General features: G+C 37.1%; 3 protein-coding genes and 2 long non-coding RNA genes across 8 annotated transcripts; 2 read left to right on the forward strand and 3 right to left on the reverse strand.

The window, feature by feature from the left end:
* The first annotated feature begins 1,658 nt into the window (after positions 1-1,658).
* Positions 1,659-2,502, forward strand: LOC111792535 (uncharacterized). The gene is made up of 3 exons (XR_015420616.1): positions 1,659-1,768; positions 1,843-2,071; positions 2,208-2,502. It is a non-coding gene; the product is annotated as an uncharacterized LOC111792535 (long non-coding RNA).
* Positions 2,503-2,757: 255 nt separating this feature from the next.
* Positions 2,758-8,105, reverse strand: LOC111792428 (calcium-dependent protein kinase 26). Of its 2 annotated transcripts, XM_023673887.2 has the most exons (9): positions 7,980-8,104; positions 6,852-7,711; positions 6,227-6,370; positions 5,811-5,963; positions 5,308-5,423; positions 4,968-5,135; positions 3,516-3,740; positions 3,227-3,375; positions 2,758-3,080 (listed from the first exon to the last, which is right to left on the reverse strand). In XM_023673887.2, the coding sequence occupies exons 2-8, from the start codon at positions 7,636-7,638 to the stop codon at positions 3,253-3,255; spliced, it is 1,716 nt and encodes a 571-aa protein (XP_023529655.1). In that variant the 5' UTR covers positions 7,639-7,711; positions 7,980-8,104; the 3' UTR covers positions 2,758-3,080; positions 3,227-3,252. The 2 variants fall into 2 exon arrangements, with proteins under 2 accessions (XP_023529655.1, XP_086979260.1); XM_087123134.1 differs by lacking the exons at positions 2,758-3,080; positions 3,227-3,375; positions 3,516-3,740 and adding an exon at positions 3,750-3,888 and having other exon boundaries at positions 7,980-8,105.
* Positions 8,106-10,502: 2,397 nt separating this feature from the next.
* On the reverse strand, positions 10,503-16,282 carry PHT3;3 (phosphate transporter 3;3). Of its 2 annotated transcripts, XR_015420843.1 has the most exons (7): positions 15,880-16,282; positions 14,367-14,716; positions 14,249-14,292; positions 13,846-14,060; positions 12,945-13,069; positions 11,208-11,327; positions 10,503-10,637 (listed from the first exon to the last, which is right to left on the reverse strand). XR_015420843.1 is itself a non-coding variant. In XM_023673989.2 (6 exons), the coding sequence occupies exons 1-6, from the start codon at positions 16,018-16,020 to the stop codon at positions 11,285-11,287; spliced, it is 918 nt and encodes a 305-aa protein (XP_023529757.1). In that variant the 5' UTR covers positions 16,021-16,282; the 3' UTR covers positions 10,886-11,284. The 2 variants fall into 2 exon arrangements, 1 of the variants encoding a protein (XP_023529757.1); XM_023673989.2 differs by lacking the exon at positions 10,503-10,637 and having other exon boundaries at positions 10,886-11,327.
* A 1,200-nt stretch (positions 16,283-17,482) lies between these two features.
* Positions 17,483-22,214, reverse strand: LOC111792404 (glutamate receptor 3.2). 2 transcript variants are annotated; one of them, XM_023673829.2, is made up of 6 exons: positions 21,870-22,214; positions 19,564-20,903; positions 19,197-19,474; positions 18,804-18,835; positions 18,310-18,704; positions 17,483-17,983 (listed from the first exon to the last, which is right to left on the reverse strand). In XM_023673829.2, exons 1-6 carry the CDS (start codon positions 22,105-22,107, stop codon positions 17,555-17,557), a joined length of 2,712 nt encoding a protein of 903 aa, XP_023529597.2. In that variant the 5' UTR covers positions 22,108-22,214; the 3' UTR covers positions 17,483-17,554. The 2 variants fall into 2 exon arrangements, with proteins under 2 accessions (XP_023529597.2, XP_086979041.1); XM_087122915.1 differs by having other exon boundaries at positions 21,844-21,952.
* On the forward strand, positions 17,867-21,093 carry LOC111792554 (uncharacterized). The gene is made up of 3 exons (XR_002814812.2): positions 17,867-18,007; positions 19,184-19,482; positions 20,712-21,093. It is a non-coding gene; the product is annotated as an uncharacterized LOC111792554 (long non-coding RNA).
* Positions 22,215-23,818: the final 1,604 nt, after the last annotated feature.

Here is a 23,818-nt window from a genome sequence, read left to right on the forward strand (position 1 = left end):
TTATTTCTCAAATTAAATGTGTAACAACCCAAATCTTGGTCATTACAAATGGTATCAGAGTCGGACGATGTGCCAGCATTCTCGCTATTCTCGGAAGGGGGTAGACACAAGGCGGTGTGCCAGTAAGGACCCTGGGCCCCAGAGGGGAGTGGATTTGGGGGCGGTCCCACATCGATTGGAGGAAGGAAAGAGTGCCAGCGAAGACGCTAGGCCCGAATGAGGGTGGATTGTGATGTCCCACATTGGTTGGGAGGAGAACAAACCACTATTGATAAGGGTGTGAAAATCTTCAGTAGACAGGGTAGCTTGGAAGGGTGAATATTAAAATGATTTATTTTTTGTTTCCTTAGGTTAATTATACCTAAAAAAATTTAATAATATGACACCGAAACAAGTAAACGGTGAATATAAACCAACATACCACGAGAATATATTTGTACTAAAATTTGAAAAATAATCGTTTTTTAGTAAAATAATAATGAATACAAATAAAGAAAAAATTCAATTATTAATTAGTATATGTAGTTCCAACCCAACTTTCGTTTAAAAATAAAATTTAAAGGTAAAATGTCGTGATTCCCTAAAATTTGTAAGATTAACAATAATGGATCAAAGCAGACAATAATGACTAATTGTACCGATTGAACTAACTCTAAAACTCGTGGTTAAAAAATAAATAAAAGTAATTTTTAATTCCAAATATGGTTGTATTTATCAGGTTAATAATTACTTTAATTTATTTGATTTAATTATAAATTATCACCGACCTCCATGAATTATTATATACATTTTTTAGTAAAAACTTCTAAATTACTAGAGTTAAAAAAATAGTTTAGTAATTAGAGTTAGATACAAATAATTGACTAAAAAATTATTTATGTTATAATATTGAAATTATTTATTTTCCGAAAAAAGTATCATATAATTGTAGAAAAAAAAGGTGGTGTCGGTGTGAGAATTAATGCATAGATCTAGAGAATGGCAAGAAATTGATGAATAATTAAGATCCCTTCGTAGTTCATGCTCTGTCCAATCCCTTGTAGACACGTCACATCCTATTGTCGGTCACATAACTCTCCTACAATATTGGAACCATATCTTATTTATTTCTATTATTCTTTTAAATATTATTTCACCTAAAAAAAAAAAAAAAAAACGTGACTCAAAAATTAATAAAATTTGTAAAAATTATTTATTTTTTTAAAATATATTTTAATGTAATTTTGATCTATCAAAATCTCGTATAATATAATAGTTTTTAAATAATTTAATTGGTTAATTAAAATATATATATATATATATAGAGGGCTAAATTTCTATAAATAATTTTTTTATTAAAAAATGCACTAGAATTTATTAATTTTGGCAAATTTTATATGTGGTTTTACCATTTTGCCCCTTGAAAGTTGGAGCTTACTGGGCCAGGCAGGTCCAAAAGGGTTGCTTATTGGGCTTCGGTCCAAAATGATAGTTTATTGGGCCAGGCCGGAGTAACGTCATCTGACAGGCTGACACGTGGACACGTTAGAGCATGTGTTTATCGATGTTCAAAGCGTCGTCGTTTATAGCACACGCAGGTCACGTGACGTTTGAGTTTAATTCGGCATATTTGTTTTCTTCATATAAAAAGCTATTTTCTTCTCCATTTTGTCTTCTGATAAACTTCCTTCGCTGTTTCTCTCTTCTCTCTTTCAGAATTCTACGATTCCCTTCCTCTCCGGCGAGGATCCGGCGAGACTCCGACTGAGGAAACGGGAGAGTTTCGCAGGTTTCATTTGAATTTACAAACTATTACTGAAAGTTTCTTTGTAGGATTTCTATGACGTTCGCTTCTCCTAGCAGTGTTATCTGTCAGAACAGAGCCTTGACGTTCTCCGTCGTTTCTTCTCCGGGAGTTCTACACCATCGCTGCTTCTCTTGCCTTCAACCGCAGCGTTTTCTTCATTGCAATCGTCGTTCGTCTTCGAACATCGGGATAAACGTCACTCCGGCGGCCTCTTCCGTCGTCGCTAAAACTGCTCTATCCGAACTCACGTTCAAAGTCAGAGCTCCAGTTCTGTTCCTGGTAGTGGTATGTATAATTGGAACTCTCTTGTTTTTTTTTTTTGGTACTTTATTTCTTGTTCATCATGCAATTAGTTTGTATTGGAATAACTTGCAACGTCAGTTTGATTGGATTTTTGCTCCTGGTTCGTGATTAACTGTAGTCATCGACGTTTTGTGTTGAAAATTTGGAAAACAAACGATTGCAAATGAGACCCCTGCTTAAGATGGTAATCAACAGATGGCAGTTCAAGTAAGCTGATGAGAAGATCCTGATTCCTTCATTAGCCATCACGTAGGCTTTATACTACTTTCAAGGTGAATTCGGAGAAAACTTCTGAAATAAGGTATCAATATATAAAAACTCATTTAGTAACAAAATCTTTTGGCATCCATCATCTATGAAACTTTGTTTGTGACGAGCTGTTCCACTTGATTATAAGTACATTTATAGGAAAGATTCCCTACTGTTACCTTAAGTTAGTTTTCCTTTAGTAAAGGGCAAAGCTTCATGAACTATAAACAAATCTGCATATTTTATGACTTCCTTTCATATAGTATAATGAATCACGAAGTCGAATCCGTGTCACATAGGCAGCATTCTCAGAAGCTGCAATAAGATGGGAGTTTGTTAGATTTAGTTTCATACATAAACATAAAACTATGGTGTGCCTATTAGTTTTGGACGAATGGACAACTTGATGGAATTAGCAATGGAGAAAAGTTACAATATTGTAATGAAATTTGAAGCAGAGGTAGAAGAAGATAGAGTATCTATACAAACAGATAAATAATCCCCAAATGAAAATGTTATGCAAAAGAACCCTAGCAACTCGAACATCTCTCTTGCACATTCACACTCGGGAGTTCATATTTCTAACCACATCACCATTTGGCTATACAGCAATGAGAAGGAAATATATTAGGGAAATACTCAAGCAGAAATCCTTCGCCGTGATCCTTGAAGCTAGGAGGAAGAGGAGCTCATTCGTGTCGGGAAAGTATCAATTCCTCAATTCGACAACTGGCTGTACAACCTGCAGAGTTCCAAGCCGTTATACGTACTGATAGCGTGCTTGTAAGTCTCATACCCGATAGACATGAACAAAATCTATGAACTTCTTAAAAACTATTTTTGCATCAGCCTGAAACTGATAGGTAGATATTGATAGGTGATCAGTACCTTTACTGAAGCGTGTGGTTCGGAGGCTAAAGAGCACCGGGTCCGTCTCTCATGCTCAAATTCAAACTGTTTCTCATAGTTCGTCTTCCAACTCCTGCATTGCCTTTCTGCATCATGGCAACAAACTCACCATAATCGATCCTTCCATCCTGCATGACACAACAAAAGTATATCACTAAACCAAGATCAATTTTCTTTTCTTCTCCATCCCATGACCCACATAGGTTCCAAGTGTCCTGGTCTAAGAATACGGGGGCGTATAATCATGGTATAAAGTTGTGAGGATTACATTATCTTGGTCGACTTCTCTGATTACGTCCTCGAGGTATGCGTCGGTCATATTATGTTCTGCACAAGCTTGCTGCAGCTCATCAACTGTGATGTAACCACTTCCATCTTTGTCAAAGTATCGAAATGCTGCAACAAGGTGTTCTTCACGCTCTAGTTTGTTGAGATGAATGGTTGCAGCAATAAATTCTCCATAGTCAATAGTCCCACTATTGTCAATATCAGCCTGAAAGAAATTTAAGTCCAGGGGTTCAAGAACCAGTAAGCATACAAACCATACAGATTCATATGAGAATCATCAAAGTTGATTGATCATAGAAACAAATTCATTTCTGAAACTTGAAGCAGCCTTTTCTTCCATAGCCACCTTCCTTCTTAAACAGGGAAGAAAGACAACCACAGAATAGTAATATCAGTACAAATTCCAAGTTGAATATACGGATTTCCCACAACTTCTTTATAAAAGAAAAACAAGATGAGAGAAGTCACAAATAAGTCAAATTCTGGGATAGGAACCTAAGCAAAAGACACGATAAGATCACCGCTAGCAGATATTATCCTTTTTAGGCTTTCCCTTTCGAGCTTCCCCTCAAGGATTTAAAACGCGAGGGGAAGATTTTCCACACCCTTATAAAGGTGATTTGTTCTCCTCCCCAACCCTCCAACTGATGTGGGACATCACACTATATCAAAGAATTCTACATCCCACTACTACTCAGTCTCTAGAACAAAGTAATTAGTAGAACGTTGAGCAAAATCTACAAATCTCCGGTAGGAGTTGCAAAAAATCGCTCCTTTAATTTTTGTAAGGGCTCATGCCCAAGATTCAAATGCATCTGAATTTGGCATCTATGTGCCCTAACATTTTGAATCTGAATTTGGCATCTATGTACCCTAACATTCTCCAGCAACGTGGTTACATTATTTCTCTCTCCTACGAGTAAAGATTATCCCCACAACCCATCATGGATTTTTTCAGCCCTCACTCACACACATGCATCCTAAAAAAATTCTCAGAATGTCACCAAACATAAAATTACTCCAAGCATAGCACACTTAATTTTGGAGTTCTTATGATTGAGACGCCAAAAAAAAAAATAATGATGATATATCAAGGGTCAGCCAAAAATTGTCAGAAGTCATCCACTACCGCAGCTATATCATATCCACATATGCATCTAAAGTTACTGCACATTAAGAACTACACAATGCTTTGACTTGAAATAGGAGCAAGACTAGTGAATATCAAGGAACCTAGTTGCGACGGCTATGAACATGAAATTTCTTGAACCAAATGGCACAAGGTAGCAAAGAATCAGAGATGTAGCTCATCTAAGCTAGACACAACGGAGGGGCTAAAGTTAACAATGTCAAAGTAATAGATGATGGTGAAAAATATAAATATACTCATGCAATGGAAAGTAAATGTTCCTTAAGACATGCAAAAAGTTACCGCATCCATAAGGTCGCGTATTTCAATATCTTTCAAGGTCGAACCATATCTTCTCAAACCAGCTTTGAGTTCATCAAAGGTAATTGCGCCACTGTTATCAGTGTCCATAGCTGTAAACATTTCTCTAAGGCCAGCAATCTCCTCTTCAGAGAGGCTTTCAGCAATCACCTAACGGTTCAAACGTGCAGATTTTACACATCAGTCATTTAAGCCAAAAATGTGCAAAAGCTTGCATTAAGCTTTTCTAATAGTAGGTATTCTATGCAAACTTGCTAACATTTAATTGGGTGTTGAATTTCAGCTATCCCACCTAGGTGAAAGAGCTTGTTGGTATACTTACTCGTAATGCCATCTTCTTTAACTTATTCATTGCAGAGAATTGTTTGAGTCGAGAAAGTACGGCAGGATCTAGAGCCCTATCAGGAGCAACCCCATTTTCGCAAATCCAAGGATGGCCTGTACAGATTATGAAGGTATAATAATTTAATCAGACTCATATAAAACTTAGAATATTCTATAAGTCCACTGGTAAAGAAGAACTCATCTTCTTTCCTTTTTTTATTACCTTCCTCGCGTATGTATAAGACCGAATTCATTCAATTTCTAAAAAGGATTACTAATCCTCAACTTTTCAAGGAATCCTTCACTAGTGGTTGTGAACTTTTTTTATTACCTTCCTCGCGTATGTATAAGACCGAATTCATTCAATTTCTAAAAAGGAGTACTAATCCTTAACTTTTCAAGGAATCCTTCACTAGTGGTTGTGAATGACTGACTGATTTTTGAGGAATCCTTAAATTTTACTTTTATAAAGATTAAAGAAATGTTGAAAAGTATACATACATAATACTTCATGAGCAGTCAAACGATCAGATGGTCGAGAACATAGCATCTTTCTGATAATATCCTTTGCACTGTCAGATATTAGGGGCCAAGGGTCTGAGTCGAAGTCGATATGTCCCTTCAGCACAGCATCAAATATTCCTTGTTGAGTTTCTGAGCGTAGAGAAGAGGAAGAAAATAACTACTTAGCAACCAAACATAACAACTTGTTCATTAGTTTCCTCTTTTATAACCATGGTATTGGACCACATCCCACTAGAGCTTATAGAGATATCGACCCTTGGCTCTACCTCCAGAGATATCAAATATATCAAAGGTTTCATGGTTAATCAATTTGTCACCCCAGTTCCTCAACTAATAGGCAATAACTCATTCAGGTTCTTATTCGTGTTTTTGTTTGAAAAAACTACAATTACCTGCCCAAAATGGTGGCACACCACTCAGCAATATATACAAGATAACTCCTGCAGTCCACACGTCCGCTGCCGGTCCATAGTGCTTAAGAAGTACCTCTGGAGCAACATAGTATGGGCTTCCAACAACATCAGTGAAGATTTGACCTGAAGTTGTTTTGTGCATATCAGCAATGAAAAATAATTCGATGTATTGATTAAACAAATGATAATAGGAGAAAAAGAAATCTAAGTCAAGTGAGCTAGTTTTGTATAATTGAAACATAGACAATCAATCTTTTGAAATATTCAGAATCTTTTAGGAAAAGATCAGGAATTACCTCCTTTTGATTTATTGCAGCAGTCCTACTTCTCTTTTTCTGCATAATGCATGTGATAATTCCTGGAATCTCAATCCTTTTCCTTAAAGAAACTGAATATTTCAATAGAAGTTGTTTTCTAACTCATTGAAGGGATTATCATATGATTTATCTGATATGCCACAGATGATTAACGATGATTAATGGTTACTACACATGCCATAAACACAGTTAAGGAGCACTATTGCCGAACCATACATCTAATAGGACCTTTGATTCATCAATAAAACCGAAAAGGAAATAGAATAACCACAGAACTTTCTTTTCACCTGGTTTGAAGAAAACAGAGAGGCCAAAATCAATAGCTTTAAGAGAGAAGTCATCATCCTTGTTAACCAACAAGAAATTCTCTGGCTTCAAATCTCTATGCATAACTCCAAGCGAATGGCAAGTCTCGACAACCCCGACGATAATCCTGGTTAACTCAGCAGCTTTCCTCTCACTGTAATGTCCCCTATGGATGATCCTGTCGAACAACTCCCCGCCGCTACAAAGCTCCATTACAATATGAACATACAGAGAATCTTCATAAGCACCCTTGATGGTTACAATATTCTTATGGCCTGCCAAATGGTGCATGATCTGAATCTCCCGTCGAACGTCCTCGACATCCTCCTTCGCAATCAACTTCCTCTTCGAGATAGACTTACAAGCATACTCAATGCCAGTGGTAATCTCAGTGCATAAATAAGTAGTTCCAAACTGTCCCTGTCCTAATTTCCGACCGAGCGTATAGAGATCTCGAATGTTTGCAGTCTTATGACCCAAAACATAATATGCTTGATTCTCAGCGCTTTTCCTCATTGTGAAGTCTTTCTTGGTGGGGCTTAAGAAGGCTTGATTGTAATCGTTATCCTTGGATTTCGTCTTGTTCTCTTTGGAAAACTCTTGTGCAATCAAATTGTGAGTGTTTATACTGGTAGGGGAAATATCAGAATTCGATCGGGCTGAAGAACCGCTGTTATTGCGCTTAGAATAGAGTGTTGAGCTGTCCTCGGGCTGGCTATAGCCCTGAAATATATTCCCTTTGAAAGATCCACGGCAGGTATTGCCCATGAAACACGTAATCGCCCTTCAGTTCTGTTCCTCTCTCGCTCCCTCTCTCCCAAAACTCACCAATCACGAAACCCTAACCAAAACAAACAAAAATCAATCCAAAATTGACGAAATCAGAGATTCCAGAAATTCCTCAGAAATCAAACCAGATCGGAAACCAATTAATCGCACTGTTAGCTTAAAAAATATGGTTAGAATCTAAAAATAAAAGGAAAAAAAAAAAAAAAAAAAAAAAAAAAACTGAGATAGAATCATTGAAGAAGAAGAAGAGGGAAAGAAATGACAAAAAAATTATACGAAATCCAAAAGAAAAGGAGAGAGAGAAGACGAAGAAGAAGTACCGAATTGTTGTTGTGGCTCTGGAATCCATGAACAGTGGAGAGAAAATGATTTGAGCAGGAAAAATGAAAGGGATAAAAAGAACAGGGAAGGGGTATATAAGCAAACAAAAAACCAATAAATAAATAAAATAAAATTATAATAATTATTAATTAATTAATTAATTAATTAATTATTAATAGTAAAATAAAAAACCGGGGACCAAGTCCTATTTGTTATTTGGTCTTGGTTGGTTGCTGCTGAGAAACATCGGAAGTCAGTGCTGACCAGCTACTTTTTTTTTTCTTTTTTTTTATAATTAATTAATTAATTTATTTAATTTTGTTTATATAAATTTAGAAATAATTTGGTAAATACGCGTGGACAGATCCCTTTGACCTGCGCTCACGGTTTATTTATTTATTTATTTATTATAATTTTAAATTCTGTTTTTAATTTTAATTTATTTATTTATTTATTATAATTTTAAATTCTGTTTTTAATTTTAATTATAACTAATTCATGTTTAATTAAATTTTATTAGTTTACTAATTGTTAGTTGGGACATTATTTGATTGTTAATCAACTTTTGATACCACTTGTCACAGTCGCACTTTTCTCTTCAACTTCTACGAATTTACTCTCCTGTCATTTCAAGGAATATCTTATTCTTCATTCTTCTTGTATTCTCGTTAGGGATAGGGTTGAGGTTGAGTCTGATTTTCTTACCGTTCCTAGCGGCGTAAGGCCATAAAGTCAGTTCAGTTGGAAGCCTAAGCCGAGAAGGTACGAATGAAGTGACGTATGCTCGAGCCTCTGGTTCTTATTTAAGAATAAAGTTTTAGAAAACAGGGGTAGAGAGTTTTGAAATATTGAAATTGGTGTTATATGTGATGTAAGCAAAGAGACAACAACAACGGCTTACAGCATGTAACTATCGAATAAGGAGAGTTTCTTCTATTTGATTGAGCTAAAAATATTAGGAAAATTTTAATTTAGGGTTTCGCTTATAAATTTATCGTAAATAATCCCATAAAGACTATTTGTTCCGTTTTTATTAAATTAATGTAATTAATTGTTTGTTACAGTCTAAACTCACTATTAGCGGGTATTGTCCATTTTGATCTGTTATATATCAGCTTCACGCTTGAATATTTAAGGAATGTTTCATTCTGCTCTCGGATCAATATAAGGACTGACAAACGGATTCAATTTTAATTAAAAGGGATATTTTGAAAGTTTTGGAATAAAAAAAAATTAAAAATTAAATGGGTATTTATGTAAATAAATATTTAAAACCACGTGTAAAATATTAGAAGTGAAGTTTTAAAAATTTTGTTAAATGAAAAATAAAAGTCAATATTATTAAAATATTTTTGTAATAAAAAAATGCATTTAGTTGGTAAATGTGAAAACGGTAATAAATAATAGATAAATTTTATATTAATTATTTAATTAAATTTCCTTACAATAATTAATTCATATAATGTCTTTAATTAAATACATTTACTTATTACTAATCTCGGACTTAAACTTTCTATATTTAACCAATACATAAATTATGAAATTAAAATATTTTAAATAATATTATTTTAAAAGCTAATAAAGGAACTAAAATACTTCAATTAATTATTTTCTGAAATAATAGTCAATAAATATTCTTTTTTTTTTTTTTTGTAATTTACATGTTAATAATAATAAAAATTTAAATATAATAATTTAGTCAAAATTTTAATTTAATTTGAATATTATAAAGAATATTTTATTCTTTTTCTATTATAGAAAAGATCCATTTGTTTTCGGAAATCTAAAAATTTTCTTAATTCTAATTGGTCCGTGTAGTACACGCATTAGTAAAGCGCTTGTCGAATTGTAAATTTCCAGTGCTGTCAGGTCAATATCAACCAGCCATTGCCCGGTGTTTCGGGAGGATAAAATCTAAGCTTCATATCGGCGCGTGGGGCGCGTGTAACTACCATCCTATTTTTCTTCTTCAACCTTGCTATTTTTAGTATGTCCAAGTTTGGTAATTTTTATGTGTATATACACACGTGTGTATGTATATATATGTGTATATCATGTGTATGTATATATATATATATATACATGATATTTTTTCCAATTTAGTATTTATTATATTTAAAAAAATCTATTACAATTTATTATAATTTTTGAATCACATTAAAAATTACTATTATTATTTAACTAATTTTAATAAAAAATGTAATAAGATAAAAAAAGATATTTACAAATTTGCCATTGTTAGAAAAATCAAAGCGTTTCCATTTATGTTGTGAAACACGAGACAAAATTCTACTCTAAATATAATTCTGAAACACGGGACAAAGTTAAAAAATTCTTTTCTTTTATTTAATAATTTAGCTTTAACAAAATCAACTTCACACGAAGAATAAGAATCAATTTTACCGTACACGAGACTTAAAATTACATAATGGAATAAAATCCAAAATAGTATTTTAATAGATAAAATATTTATATTAATTACCAAAATTTTCTTTTAAAACAAAGAATTTGAACTAATTGTGCCATAGTCGAGCGTTTCTTTTCGGTAGCTACATAGACACAAAACAATATCTCACTCTCCAAGGTCGATAGCTATAGCTGTTTTCCAGTTCATCAGTCCTCAACTATAAGTTCTCGTTCGTCACGACCTATAAAAACTAATAAAGAGAAAATAGTGTATGGTCACCAACAAATAAAATTTTCGAAGATGAAAATTCATCACGATCCTAGATAACATGATTGCACATCTTTTGATAGCACAATGATTTCTTTCGACAACCAATTACAACCCACAATAACATTTTTTTAAATATACGTGGGTATCAAAGTCAACATGAATCAAAGTCAACATGAACGGTATCCATTTCCTCTCCTCGTATTATTCAAGGCTCTTATGATCGACTACTAAGTCAACCCACAATGGTTAAATATGATATACGTTAACACGAATACAACATTCTAATGCATAAAAATAAATGTTTTTCACCATACACATCGACTTGAAACTCGATATATACCATCGACCAATGAGGTCCAAATCTCTTCACCTCACGTGATGAACTCGAAAAAAGAACAATAAGAATAAATTTCGTGATATTGTCGTTGCAACAAAAACCCGTGATTCTAATATATACATATATCTAAATATTTAGAACGATAAAATTAACGAAATTTTAGTAAATTTTAATTTATCTAAATGGAAATAAGAGGTAAAAAGTAAAATTTACCATGTTTTTTTATTGAATTCATCTGATGATGATCAACAGTTCTGCCCTTCACCAGAAAGCTCCAACAAGGTTGATGGCTAAGCTTCTTCCAATTGCCTGTTGACCCCTCCACTTGTAGGCCTAAATTATAAAAGAAAAATAATAGAGTTGGTAGAACTAGGCATTTTACCAAATCGTCCCCAACAAACTCGTTTTTTTTAAAGTACTTGTATGGTTTCAAAAGTTGCAATAATACCCTTGATCTTTCATAAACGTTTCAAAACTACCCTTAGAATAGAAACTCGTTAGAATGTTGGATGAAAAGAAGAGGTGACGGTGACCTAGAACGACTGGGATGCTTGCATAGATTAAGTATGAAAGCAAGACATCAAACACGTTGACTTCTCGTCTGACTTTCTAAGGTTCTTATACTCTAAAAGTAATTTTGAAACGTCTATGAAAGATCAAAGGTCATATCGCAACTTTTAAAACAAAGGTCAAAGTCCTGAACTTCCTAAGTTATTTCAAACCGGCCCCTAAACTTTAAAGCTTATTTCTAATAGGTCCCTGAACGGACCAGTCTATAAACTATCAACGGTTTGATAAGTTCGTGCGCTTGCAAATTTGTATAGAATAGGTCTTACACGTATTCAACATTATTTTAATTGACGAATCTATTGGACTCAAAATCGAAATTTTAATACCTTACTAGATATTAAAGTTCAAATTTATGTCTCGTAGATTCATTCATTTTAAAAGAATGTTGATCGGGTGTTATTATGTTGCCAAAAGGGCTCATAATCACTTTTCCTTCTTTCCCAAAAGACTCATATGTCTCGTCCAAGACCACCGCTAGCAGATATTGTCCTCTTTGGGTTTTCCCTTTCAGGGCTTCCCTTCAAGATTTTAAAATGCGTATGATAGGGAGAGATTATCACGCCTTTATAAGGAATGCTTTGTTCCCCTCTCCAACCGATATGGGATCTAATAATCCACCCTCGTGGGGGCCAAACGTCCTCGCTGGCACACCGCCCGATGACTGGCTTTAATACCATTTGTAACAGCCCAAGCCCACCGCTAACAGATATTGTCCTCTTTGAACTTTCCCTTCCAAGGGCTACCCCTTAAGGTTTTCAAACACGTTTGATCGGGAGAGGTTTCCACACCCTTATAAGGAATGCTTCGTTCCCCTCTCCAACCGATGTGGGATCTAACAATCCACCCCCGTGGGGGCCCAACGTCCTCGTTGGCACACCGCCTGATGACTGGCTTTAATACCATTTGTAACAGCCTAAGCCCACTGCTAACAGATATTGTCCTCTGCGAACTTTTCCTTCAAGGGCTACCCCTTAAGGTTTTAAAACACGTTTGGTAGGGAGAGGTTACCACACCCTTATAAGGAATACTTCGTTCCCCACTCCAACCGATGTGGGATCCAACAATCCACCCTCGTGGGGGCCCAACGTCCTCGCTGGCACACTGCCCGATGACTGGTTCTGATACCATTTGTAACAGCCCAAACCCACCGCTAATAGATATTGTCCTCTTCGAACTTTCCCTTCAAGGGCTACTCCTTAAGGTTTTAAAACACGTTTGAAAGAGAGAGGTTTCCACACCCTTATAAGGAATGATTTGTTCCTCTCTCCGTTCGATGTGGGATCTCACACTCTCCCTCTCTCATCCCCCATCCCCACTTCTAATGCATCTTAACCATATGATATCTAAACATTGAATACGATGTAAGAAAAAAATACTTACAGTCCACTTAGCACTTTAATTGTGTCATAAATGAACCACTGCGATGTAACAAGAGGACCAACAAGTGCAATTCTGACAGGGAGACTTCTAGTAAATAGATTGCCAAATCCTATGTTCTTCACTGCCTGCAAGAGCAATATCCAAACAAAAACACCATTTCTTAGGAGCTTAAAGTGCCAGCCAAACACACACATATCTATGAAAAAATATGGAAATAAATTAGCTTTTAGATCCCATGTCGTTTAGAGAGGGGAACAAATATGGATATAAAATATGGATATGCGTTTTAAAACCTCGAGGGGAAGCTTGGAAGGGAAAGCCCAAAGAGGACAATATCTGCTAGTGGGCTTGGGCAGTTACAAATGGTATCAGAGCCAGACTCCAAGCAGTGTGCAGCAAGGACATTGGGCACCTAAGAGGGGTGGATTGTGAGATCCCATATCGGTTGGAGAGGGGAACGAAACATTTCTTATAAGAGTGTGGAAACCTCTCTATAGTAGACACGTTTTAAAACCTTAAGAGGAAACCTGGAAGGGAAAGCTCAAAGAAGACAAATCTGCTAACGGTGGGTTTGGGCTGTTACAAAAGGTATCAGAGTCAAACACTCGGCGGTGTGCTAGCAAGGACGCTGGATCCTAAGGGGGGTGGATTGTGAGATCCTACATCAGTTGGGGAGGGGAACGAAGCATTTCTTATAAGGGTGTAGAAACCTCTACCCAGAAGTCGCGTTTTAAAACCTTGAGGGGGAAGCCCGAAAGGAAAAGCTCACGTTCTTCCTTTTAACTTAGGGTGCATGCTTCATTAAGAGCGCCAGGTTTCTTCTTAGCGAGGGACGTACGGTACGATTTTCTCAATAACTAGGCATACTTAATAAGAGAGAGTAAGAGAGCAGCAGGAGTACCTGCACTATACTATCAGCCTTTTTATTATAAAGAGAGGAAACAATGTTATCAGCTGGATTCGAGACAATAGTACTAACAGCTCCAGCTGCATAGCCAGCCAAACATGTAACACCGAGCTGTTGCGTTCTCGAGCAATCTTCCTTTCTACGCTGAATGATCTTTCGATATATGAAGTCTACCGAATGCTCAAATGTCGAGAACATAACCATGGAGACTGTCAAAGACAATTCACAAATGATAATATTATCAACGAGAAACAATTACGCTTTAGAAGTTCAATACATTAGCGTTCCACGATAACCTGAAAAAACTTAAGGCCTTGTTTGATAACGATATTCAATTTTCCGTTTTCGAAATGAACAGATATCACAGCTAGAAAACGCAACGAGTTAGAGACGTTACATGGAAGATTTCGTCCCCAAAGTGGGAAAAGCCCTCGGTAGAAACTGCAATAAAAGATCGATATCAACGAAGATATTGAAGACGTAAAAGACGATAAAGAGATGTTGGCATTGCTTACCCAGAAAGACCTTCACTGTAGTATAGCTTTGGAAAGCCATCAGCCAATCCCTTGGCATAATAGGGCTGTGTTTGGACTCTGACCTTGACAGCTTCAAAAGGGCAGAGAGCAACATCAGCAAAGAATTGAGCAGAAGCACTACTGAGAAAGTATATGGAACTTCTGCTGTGGCCTTCCAACAAATCAGAGTAAGACTTCTTGAAGTACTCGTAGAGACCGAATTTGAACCCGCCTTGAACGCCATATCCGAATAACTTGCCTGACCAACCTCTCCAAAGGGATGAAGGACCTTGTTCCCTCCAAAGAACCGAAAAACCCGAAGAAATGCCATTGTACTTAATAGGATTCACCTACGGTAGAAAACGAACTCGTAAGATTAGTTTTATTGTCGATTTTTGTTTCCATGAGATGTACAAATATGATGGATTAGCTTCTGAAAATAACGAACTATATGTTGAGGATTGTTCGGAGGGAGTCCCACATTGGCAAGTTTAGGGAATGATCATGAGAGCTTATGCTCAAAGTGGACAATATCATACTATTGTGGAGAGTCGTGATTCCTAACATGGTAATAAAGCCATGCCCTTAACATAGCCATGTCAATAGAATCCTCAAATGTCGAATAAAGAAGTTGTGAGCCTCGAAGATGCACTAAAAAAAAGTGACTCAAGTTCAAACAAAGGGTGTACTTTGTTCGAAGGCTCCAAACAAAGGAAAGGAATCGAGACCCAATTAAGGGAAGGCTGTTCGAGGGCTCTATAGGGCTCAGGGGAGGCTCTATGGTGTACTTTGTTCGAGAGGAGGATTGTTGAGGATTGTTGGGAGGGAGTCCCACATTGGCTAATTTAGGGAATGATCATGGGTTTATAGGTAAGGAATACATCTCCATTGGTATGAGGCCTTTTGGGGTAGCTCAAAGTAACGTCATGAGAGCTTATGCTTAGAGTGGACAATAGCATAACATTGTGGAGATCCGTGATTCCTAACACTATATATATATATATATATCTCGTTTGATAACTATTTGGTTATTTGTTTTAGTTTTGAAAAGTGTACTCGGTTTTCATCATTCCGAAAGAGACGCTTGAATTCGTGTTCAAAACTTCGTTTCATCTTTCAAAACACGGGTAAAAGGTCGATAACAAACGAACGAACGTATAAGTGGAAGTTATATTTGTAAGTTTAGTTTTAAGAAACCAAATGGTTATGAACTTAAGTTCTTAAGAACTTGTTTTTGTTCTTGGAATTTGACTAAGAATCGAACCGTTTTGACTACGAATCGAATCGTTTCTTTAAGAAAGGTGAAATACTATGCATAATTTTCAAAAACATAGCTCAAAATCCCTTTCATACTCCCTCAGTCTCATACTAAAACTAGTCACAAACAGCTCACAAGACTCATAAACTATGAACATTTCAACTAAACCATTCATGAAGGAACAGAGCAGCAAGAACAATGAAAGCAACCTCATAAGAACACACTGAACATTATAGAACAAAAACCAAGAGCTACCTGCATATTAACCTTCAAGACATCAAGAGGCGTAAGAGCAAGATGGGTAGCCCCAGCACTGAGCATTCCCCCAACAGTACAAAGGCCATAATACCCAGCTGAAAACTCCTGGCATAGCCTTCTTCCTTCAACCTCTCTCATCTCTTTCTCTCTCAAAACCCTTCTTCTTGTTCTAGATTCTTACCTCCAAACCACTCCCTGTTCGTGCTTTTTCAGAGACACCCATCAATGAATTTGATTGAAATTCCTGTTTTCTACCCTGCGCGGCTGGTTCGTTATGAAGATCACAACTGGGTAAGTGAAGGGTTTTGGGAAATGTTTCGTTGTTTCTCCTTTTTCTTCATTGATGTGGATATAGCCACGTTCTCGATTGGAAAATACATGGCCCAAAAAGTTTGGAATAATTGTGACACTCTGTCCTCGACCTAGACGACGACGAACATATTCCGCCTTGCGTTTTCTAAATGGGCCCTCTGTGCCATGGCTGGGTTGCTGTGTTTATGAAGCCCAATTCCATGGACGTTTGGCGGCCATTGACGGCTAAGAAAATGAGGAAATTGTGCTTCATGGGTTGTTTTTAGACCACATATTTTTACAAATTTTTGTAATAAAATTCAAATTTGACTTTCTTGAATTTCTTCAATTTTTCATTAATTATTATGTTGAGACGGAATATATATATATATATATATATATTAAAATTTTAAAGATAAATAAAATTTAATATATTCGAGTTTTAATCAAATTTTTGATATAACATGAATGAACGACGAGAATAAAAATAAAATTTAAAATTAAGTTTTTTTTGTTCTCTGTTGATGAAAAGTCTCACCTCCACTAATTTAGGGAAGAATGGTGGTTTATATAATGGAGAAATATTATCCTTATTGGCTTGTGGCCTTTTGAGAATGCTAAAGCAAAATCATGAGAACTTATGCTCAAAGTGGATAATATCATACCATTATAGAGAGTCGTGTTCATCTAATATCACTTCGTTTGTGAATGAGTATCATATCTTCTAAGGATCAACTCGCTGATATCATGACAAAGCCACTGTTGTGGACTAGACAATATCATACAATTGTGGGAAGTGCTGTGGACCGGACAATATCATACCATTGTGGAGAGTGTTGTGGACTGGACAATATCATACCATTATGGAGAGTGCTGTGGACTGGACAATATCGTACCATTGTGGAGAGTGCTGTGGACTGGACAACATCATATCATTGTGGAGAGTGCTGCGGACGGGACAATATCATACTATTGTGGAGAGTGCTGTGGACTAGACAATATCATACCATTGTGGAGTTGATGATAGGTGACCGTAGATAAACAATTTTCATCTTTATATTAATAATAAAAAAAAAAATTAAATCTTTTAGAATTTTATGGTATTTTTAAAATGTGATAACATTAAAATATTTTACTTTTTAAAAAAAATTAAATTTATTAATGAAAAATTTGAAAATTCTAATCAATATTTAAAATTTGGGGAAGTTATTATTTTTTTCAATTATTATTATTATTTTTGTATATATATTAATGGGAGAAAATAAAATGAACTTTGTCATATTCATTATAAGGAAAAAAAAAAAAAAAAAAAAAAAAAAAACTAAGAACCACACAACAGAACAGAAAACGTTGGTTGAAGCCTTGATTGATTCCATGGAATTCAATTTACAAAATCCTCTCGATGTTCACTCGAAAATGTATTATTATCTTCGATCTTTGTTTTCGAATATCTCGTCTTTCGATTCTTCTTTTTGTCTGCAAACTCCAAGAATTTCCGCAGACGCGTAGGGGTAGAAGTAGAACTGCCGCTGGTCGACGGCGAAGATTCTGGATCTCGTTTCAACTGGCGGTTGAATTGGCACATCGTCAAGAAAAAGTGAAGCAGAAGAGCGAGTAAACATACGCCGGCACAAATGGAGAACAGACCGATGAAACTCTGTAACTGAAGCTGTTCTAAATCGGATTCTCCAGAACTGCAAGACTTTCTTGAGAACCACTTATCGTGAAGCTTTTGAAGGCGGCCGCTCTCTGATAGAGTTAGTATGGCGGTCGATAAGTCGACTGCTAATGGAGAGTCTCGTGGAAATGCCTATCAAAAATGCAGAAAAATATGGTAAGATCTATGGTATTCAAATTTGCTGCAGCCAATATCTAATTCCTTGCAATAGTTTTCATCTTTCTTGATAAAGTATTTGAATCCTGAGCCAAATTCCAAGAACAAAAACAAGTTTGAAAACAATTTTTTTTAGTTTTAAAATAGTGATAGAAAGTAGATAAGGAACTTATAGGTAGAAGTATGAACGAAAAACTAAATAGCATTCAAAAGGAGCATAGTTACCAAACAAGAGCCTTAATAAGCAGAATTCATAGAGGAAAATTGATGAAAACTGTGAAGTTATGTCTTGATATACTTACAAATCCCCATCCACTTTTGGTGAACTGTTGGCCCCTAATTGAAAAATCGCAGTACTCTGTGAGAAAGAGGTCGATGTATGGTTGTTCGTCGACAATAGCTCCGACCGTTCCATTTTTTAGGGCAGCAGCATACTCCTTTGGGGATCCAAGAGCAATTAGCCTAGACTTTTGGACGTTAAGTTGCTCAGTTAAGTAACTTTCAGCAAATGAACCAACTTGGAATCCTATAGGTACATGGCTAGATATCAATGAATCAATTCCTGTGATAGGTGAGGATAGTTGTTGTACTGTGAATATGGATGTTAGACTAGCGGTGTAGCTCGAGTTGATAATTAGAACCACGAAAAGCCAGACGACAAGCACACAACGTCCAAGTGTGCTCACGACGTTTTCTCCTGAAAATGAGAATATTCAAAACTTTGTAGCTCTTGGGAGGCTATGAAAAATACTTGATAGTAAGGTAACAAGCATGAATCTTCAAGTAAAAGACTTACTATGTGAAAAAAACATTGTAGAGAAGCCAAACCTGCATGACAAGGCAAGAAATACTAAGATGAGAAATGTACCATGATTGAAGAACAAGCTGCATATTGGATTGACTATATCGATGTGACCTAAGCGATTCTTTAACTCGAAAAAGAACTATAGTTAACCTATAGTCACATTGCTAAATTGGGACAGGGTATAGAGGAGACAAAACACTATTTCGTTATTTCTCAAGTATATGACTGTGCTTTCAACACGGTCATTATTTCTCGAACGTTTCATTTAAGTTGATGTCAATCGTAGAGTTAACGAATGTTTTTTCAACATGGTCATCTCAAGTATCATTGCACAAACATATATCTAATGTAATATTTTCTTCTTTGTTCAGATCAAGTACTCACCAGAGGATCGTGACAAGTTGCGTCCTGGGATTTCCGCGGAATTCATCGTTTTTTCGATGTTCCAAAATCCACACGACTAATCCAATGAGGAGGAAAAAGGCTGCTGTGGCAATCCACATCATTGGTGTGAATGGGCGAAGGAATGCCAAAGGACTTGAATTCAACTTCTTGACAAGGATCATAACGACCAACCCCGAGTCGATATAAGGCCGTGTAAAGTCGACAACCTTTGTCCGACTAGTCACAATGGCAATGTCACCGACAGCAGCATCAAATTCCTACAAAGGTAGTATCCCTCATTCAGTAGAGTCTACATTCTTGCCATTACAAAAGAACAAACCAAAAAGCCCATTGAAAGTTTACTTACTTTCAATGCAACATTATTTACAAGCTCAAAGTAGCTAGGATTCTTCTCACCATCTCCAAACAAAACAAACTCATAATTCACTGCATATGGAAGCAAGTTTATGGCAGCAGTGAACACATCTATGCAGTATCCTCTGATTGTGCCATTACCATTACCCGGTGTCACAAATTCCTGATAACTAACTCTATGTGGAACGCCAATTCTTAACCGCCTTCCATCGAGTGGTAGAACCCAACCACGAGGCTTTATTCTTGATCCCCCAGGCCACACTATACTGCTTAACTGTTGGGACGATGTAGAACGATTGGCTGATCGTTCATACAACGTTTCTGGTGTCACGATAGATAACCCGGAATAGTTGGACCAATACCCAATTCTCTTCATACCAGATTTCACAACATTTAAGATATCATATGAAGGATGTAAAGGATATCTATCTAGAAACTGAATAGGCCCTGTCAGACCAGTCATGTTGATGTTCAATACATTGTTAAGCAGTTCCTTTCCTTCATTAAAGATTCCTAGTGAGCTAAAATCCAAGCTCTCTCCACTAAGACTACCAACACGTTCATCTTTGGAGAAGGAAATGGTGCCATTTTGATCAAATAACTCTTTTAATCCTTTTGCAATCATCCAAACAGTATCATATGCATATAGGCTGTATGCATTCAACCCAACCGAGCCATTACTCAGCTCGTTCCAACGAGATATAAAAGATCGCTTCCTTTTAGAACTCGGTGTGTGCAGTCGAAGCGTAAGAACTCCTTGGATCGAGTTGGTAGTTTTCAAGGGAAGTGGTGAATAAGAATCTATTACTGTTGACAACCAACTAGAAGCTATCCAAACAAATCCAGCCTCCATCATTCCAAGGCTTTGAGCCACTTCAAAAACCAAGAAACCTGTTTTCGAGAACGTGTACAATACGATCACTCGAGATTCCATCGTTTTTATCTTTAGAAGTGCATCTCGAACTTCTGTTCTAGTTGCTGTTGGGTAAGGGGGAAGTGCCACTTTAGAGGAAATTTTTAAGCTTCTCTCTTCTAGTTTATCTCCTAATGCAACCATACCGTTTCGACAGTGATCATCGTCGGTGTAAACGACGACTATGTCATGCCAATCATAATAACCGATAATGTCTGTAATTGCAGCCATTTGGAACTGATCATTTGGAGCTGTTTGAATGAAGTATGGATACTGCAGAGTAGCAAGTGCTGGGTCCAAGGCTGTGTATGATAATAATGGGACATGGAGTTCATTTGAAAGATGTGAGAGTATCTGTGCCATTGTAGCATCTTGAGGACCGATGATGGCAACTGTGCCAGACGTCATGTACTTCATTGCTGTGATCAACAAAGAAAAGAAAATTACTCAGTTCGCCGTGCGAAATGTTCATTTTGGTTCTCATACTTTCAACGTGTGTTCATTTTAGTTCTTGTAGTTTCAAACGTGTATTTTGATCTATGACTCTTCGAAAGTGATTATGCAACGAAAGTCTTAGAGATCTATCGAGACGATCAAAAGTTTTCTTGAGGTGTTTGACTTCCATTTTGCTAAACACAGGAATCTTAAACTCACCGTTAGCAGATATTGTTCTTTTTGGGGTTTCTCTTTCGGGTTTCCCCTCAAAGTTTTTGAAACGCGTCTACTAGGGAGAGGTTTTCACACCTTTATAAAGAATGTTTTGTTATTCTCCCTAGCCGATGTAGGATCTCATAATCCACCCCCTTCAAGGCCCAGCGTCCTTTCTAACACTCATTCCTCTCTCTAATCGATGTGGGATTTCACCGTCCACCCTCCTTCATGACCCAGCATTAAGAGGGAACTGGTGTTTGGGCTTTCCCTTTCAAGCTTCCCATCAAAGTTTGTAAAACGCGTCTACTAGGGAGGATTTCCACACCCTTATAAAGAATATTTTGTTATTCTCTCCCGTCAATGTAGGATCTCATAATCCACCCCCTTTCAGGACCCAGCGTCCTTGCTCACACTCACTCACACTCACTCACACTCATTCCCTTTTTCAATTGATGTGGGATCTCACAATCCACCTCTTTCAGGACCCAGCGTCCTTGCTAGCACTCATTCCCTCTCTAATCGATGTGGGATCTCACAGTCCACCCTCCTACGAGACCCAGCACGAAACACTGGTGGTTTGCTCGGTTCTATGTTTCTCTTTGGGCAAGGGTAACGTATGATTAGAGATCAAAATGGATCAAAGTTGAAAATTCAATAAAAGACCCAAATGACAAGAATCAAATTGACAAACAAGAAAGAACAACGTACAGGCCTTGTGTTGGGCAGAGTTATACCTCCTGTGATACCAAGAAAACCACTGTAATTAGCATCATGAATAGATATGGATAGCTTCCTTCCACCAAGAACACTTGGATCAGCATTCACATCTCTCTCAGCAGCCTCTATGGCTATCTTGGACACTTTCCCATTGACAGAAGCAAGTGAAAATATAGCTCCAACTTTCACTACCTCATGTCCTGAGCTCCCTTCTGAGATATAAAGGAGTAATAAGAGGAGCCAAACCATGTTCATGAAGATTAAGCTCAGAACTAAGCTTTCTATGTCAGAATGAATCAATCAAATGAGGTTGGAGGAGTAATGAACATCCCACAATGAAGAAAATACAAGATGGAAGTACCCAAACACCTGAGGAAATGAGACCACTTATAAGGAAAAGAAAAGCATATGCCTTTCTTTTAATAATAACAAGCATATTGAGATGTTCACAAATATGCTTGAAGTCTACGCTCGTGCTACCTATATGTTGAAATGGGTGGAACAGGGGAACGAAACCTTCCTTATAAGGGTGTGGAAACCTCTCCCTAGCAGACATGTTTTAAAAACCGTGAGGTTGACGGCGATACGTAACGGGCTAAAGCAGACAATTTCTAGTAGTGGTGGGTTTAGACTGTTACAAATGGTATCAGAGTCAGACATCAGGCAGCTTATCCCACATTGGTTGGAGAGTGGAACGAATCATTTCTTATAAGGGTGTGGAAACCTCTCTTTAGTATGCGTGTTTTAAAAACCGTGAGGCTGACGGTAATACGTAACGGGCTAAAGCAGACAATATCTAGTAGTGGTGGGCTTAGGCTGTTACAAATTTAGAGCCAAACATTGTGCAGTATGCTAGCGAGAGCCCTTAGGCCTTAAAGGGGGTGGATTGTGAGATCCCATATTGGTTGGAGAGTGGAACGAATCATTTCTTATAAGGGTGTGGAAACCTCTCCTTAACATGCGTGTTTTAAAAATCGTGAGGCTGATGGCGATATGCAACGGGCCAAAGCGGACAATATTTGCTAGCGGTGGGTTTGGGCTGTTACAATACTGGGCGGTGTACAAACAAGGACGCTAGGCCCCCAAGAGGGGTGGATTGTGAGATCACACATTTGTTGGAGAAGGGAACGAAGTATTCCTTATAAGGATATGGAAACGTCTCCCTAGCAGACGCGTTTAAAAACTATGAGGCTGACGACGATATATAACGAGCTAAAGTGGATAATATCTGCTAGCGATGAGCTGTTACAAAAAGATAGTTCTCAACAGGGGAACGGGCACAAACAATCAAAATCGTCTCTATTAGTACGAGGTCTTTTCTATAATGAAAAGTGTTAAATAAAAATAATAAAGAATAGACGAAGTCAAACGAAGAAGAAGAAAGCCGAAAAGATGCTAAAAAGCAAGAAGCTTGAAGATGAAGGGAAGTGGGCACTGAGCTTTGTGGTGGTACTTTCCAATATAATATACTCGGTAAGTTCGGAATCCACACGCACACGCAGCTGAGTGGAGACCACCATCTAGTGTCTGGCAGATATTGTTTTTTTTAGGTTTTTCCTTTCGAGCTTTCCCTCAAGATTCAACGCGTCTACTAGTTATAGTTAGAGGTTTCCACACAATCCATCCCCTTGGGCCTAGCGTTTGGCTATGATATTGTTTGTAACGGTCTAAACCCATAGCTACCAAATATTATTCTCTTTAGGATTTTCTTTTCTCACAGTCTATTATCAAAGTACGTTCCTATCATGTTTTTATCAAAATTGAGTTACACTGACCTCGGATGGTTGAAACAAGGGCGGGAATGGCTCAGATGGTTGAAAGTGAATGGCTCAGATGGTTGAAACAAGGGCGGGAATAGCTACAAGGGTCAAAAACCTAGGAATCGTATATTATTTGTATAACGAGCCGCTAAGCTGAGCCGACTAGCCGAGCCGCGGATGCAACGGAGCCGCCGACGAGGTCGGAG

The sequence above is a fragment of the Cucurbita pepo genome, chromosome 4 (genome assembly GCF_057944985.1).
Source record: "Cucurbita pepo subsp. pepo isolate OVF chromosome 4, ASM5794498v1, whole genome shotgun sequence".
NCBI lineage: Eukaryota > Viridiplantae > Streptophyta > Magnoliopsida > Cucurbitales > Cucurbitaceae > Cucurbita > Cucurbita pepo.

Bases quoted from the DNA above. Each gene is read 5' to 3' on its own strand.
- LOC111792428 (XM_023673887.2), bottom strand. From the start codon at position 7,638: ATGGGCAATACCTGCCGTGGATCTTTCAAAGGGAATATATTTCAGGGC. The intron at 5,964-6,226 runs GTAATTGTAGTT...CTCTACGCTCAG, and splicing joins TGTGCCACCATTTTGGGCAG to AAACTCAACAAGGAATATTT. The intron at 5,136-5,307 runs GTAAGTATACCA...TTGAACCGTTAG, and splicing joins TAAAGAAGATGGCATTACGA to GTGATTGCTGAAAGCCTCTC.
- LOC111792404 (XM_023673829.2), bottom strand. From the start codon at position 22,107: ATGAACATGGTTTGGCTCCTCTTATTACTCCTTTATATCTCAGAAGGG. The intron at 20,904-21,869 runs GTATAACTCTGC...TGTTGATCACAG, and splicing joins TTTTCTTGGTATCACAGGAG to CAATGAAGTACATGACGTCT. The intron at 18,836-19,196 runs GTGAGTACTTGA...CTTGTCATGCAG, and splicing joins CAACTTGTCACGATCCTCTG to GTTTGGCTTCTCTACAATGT.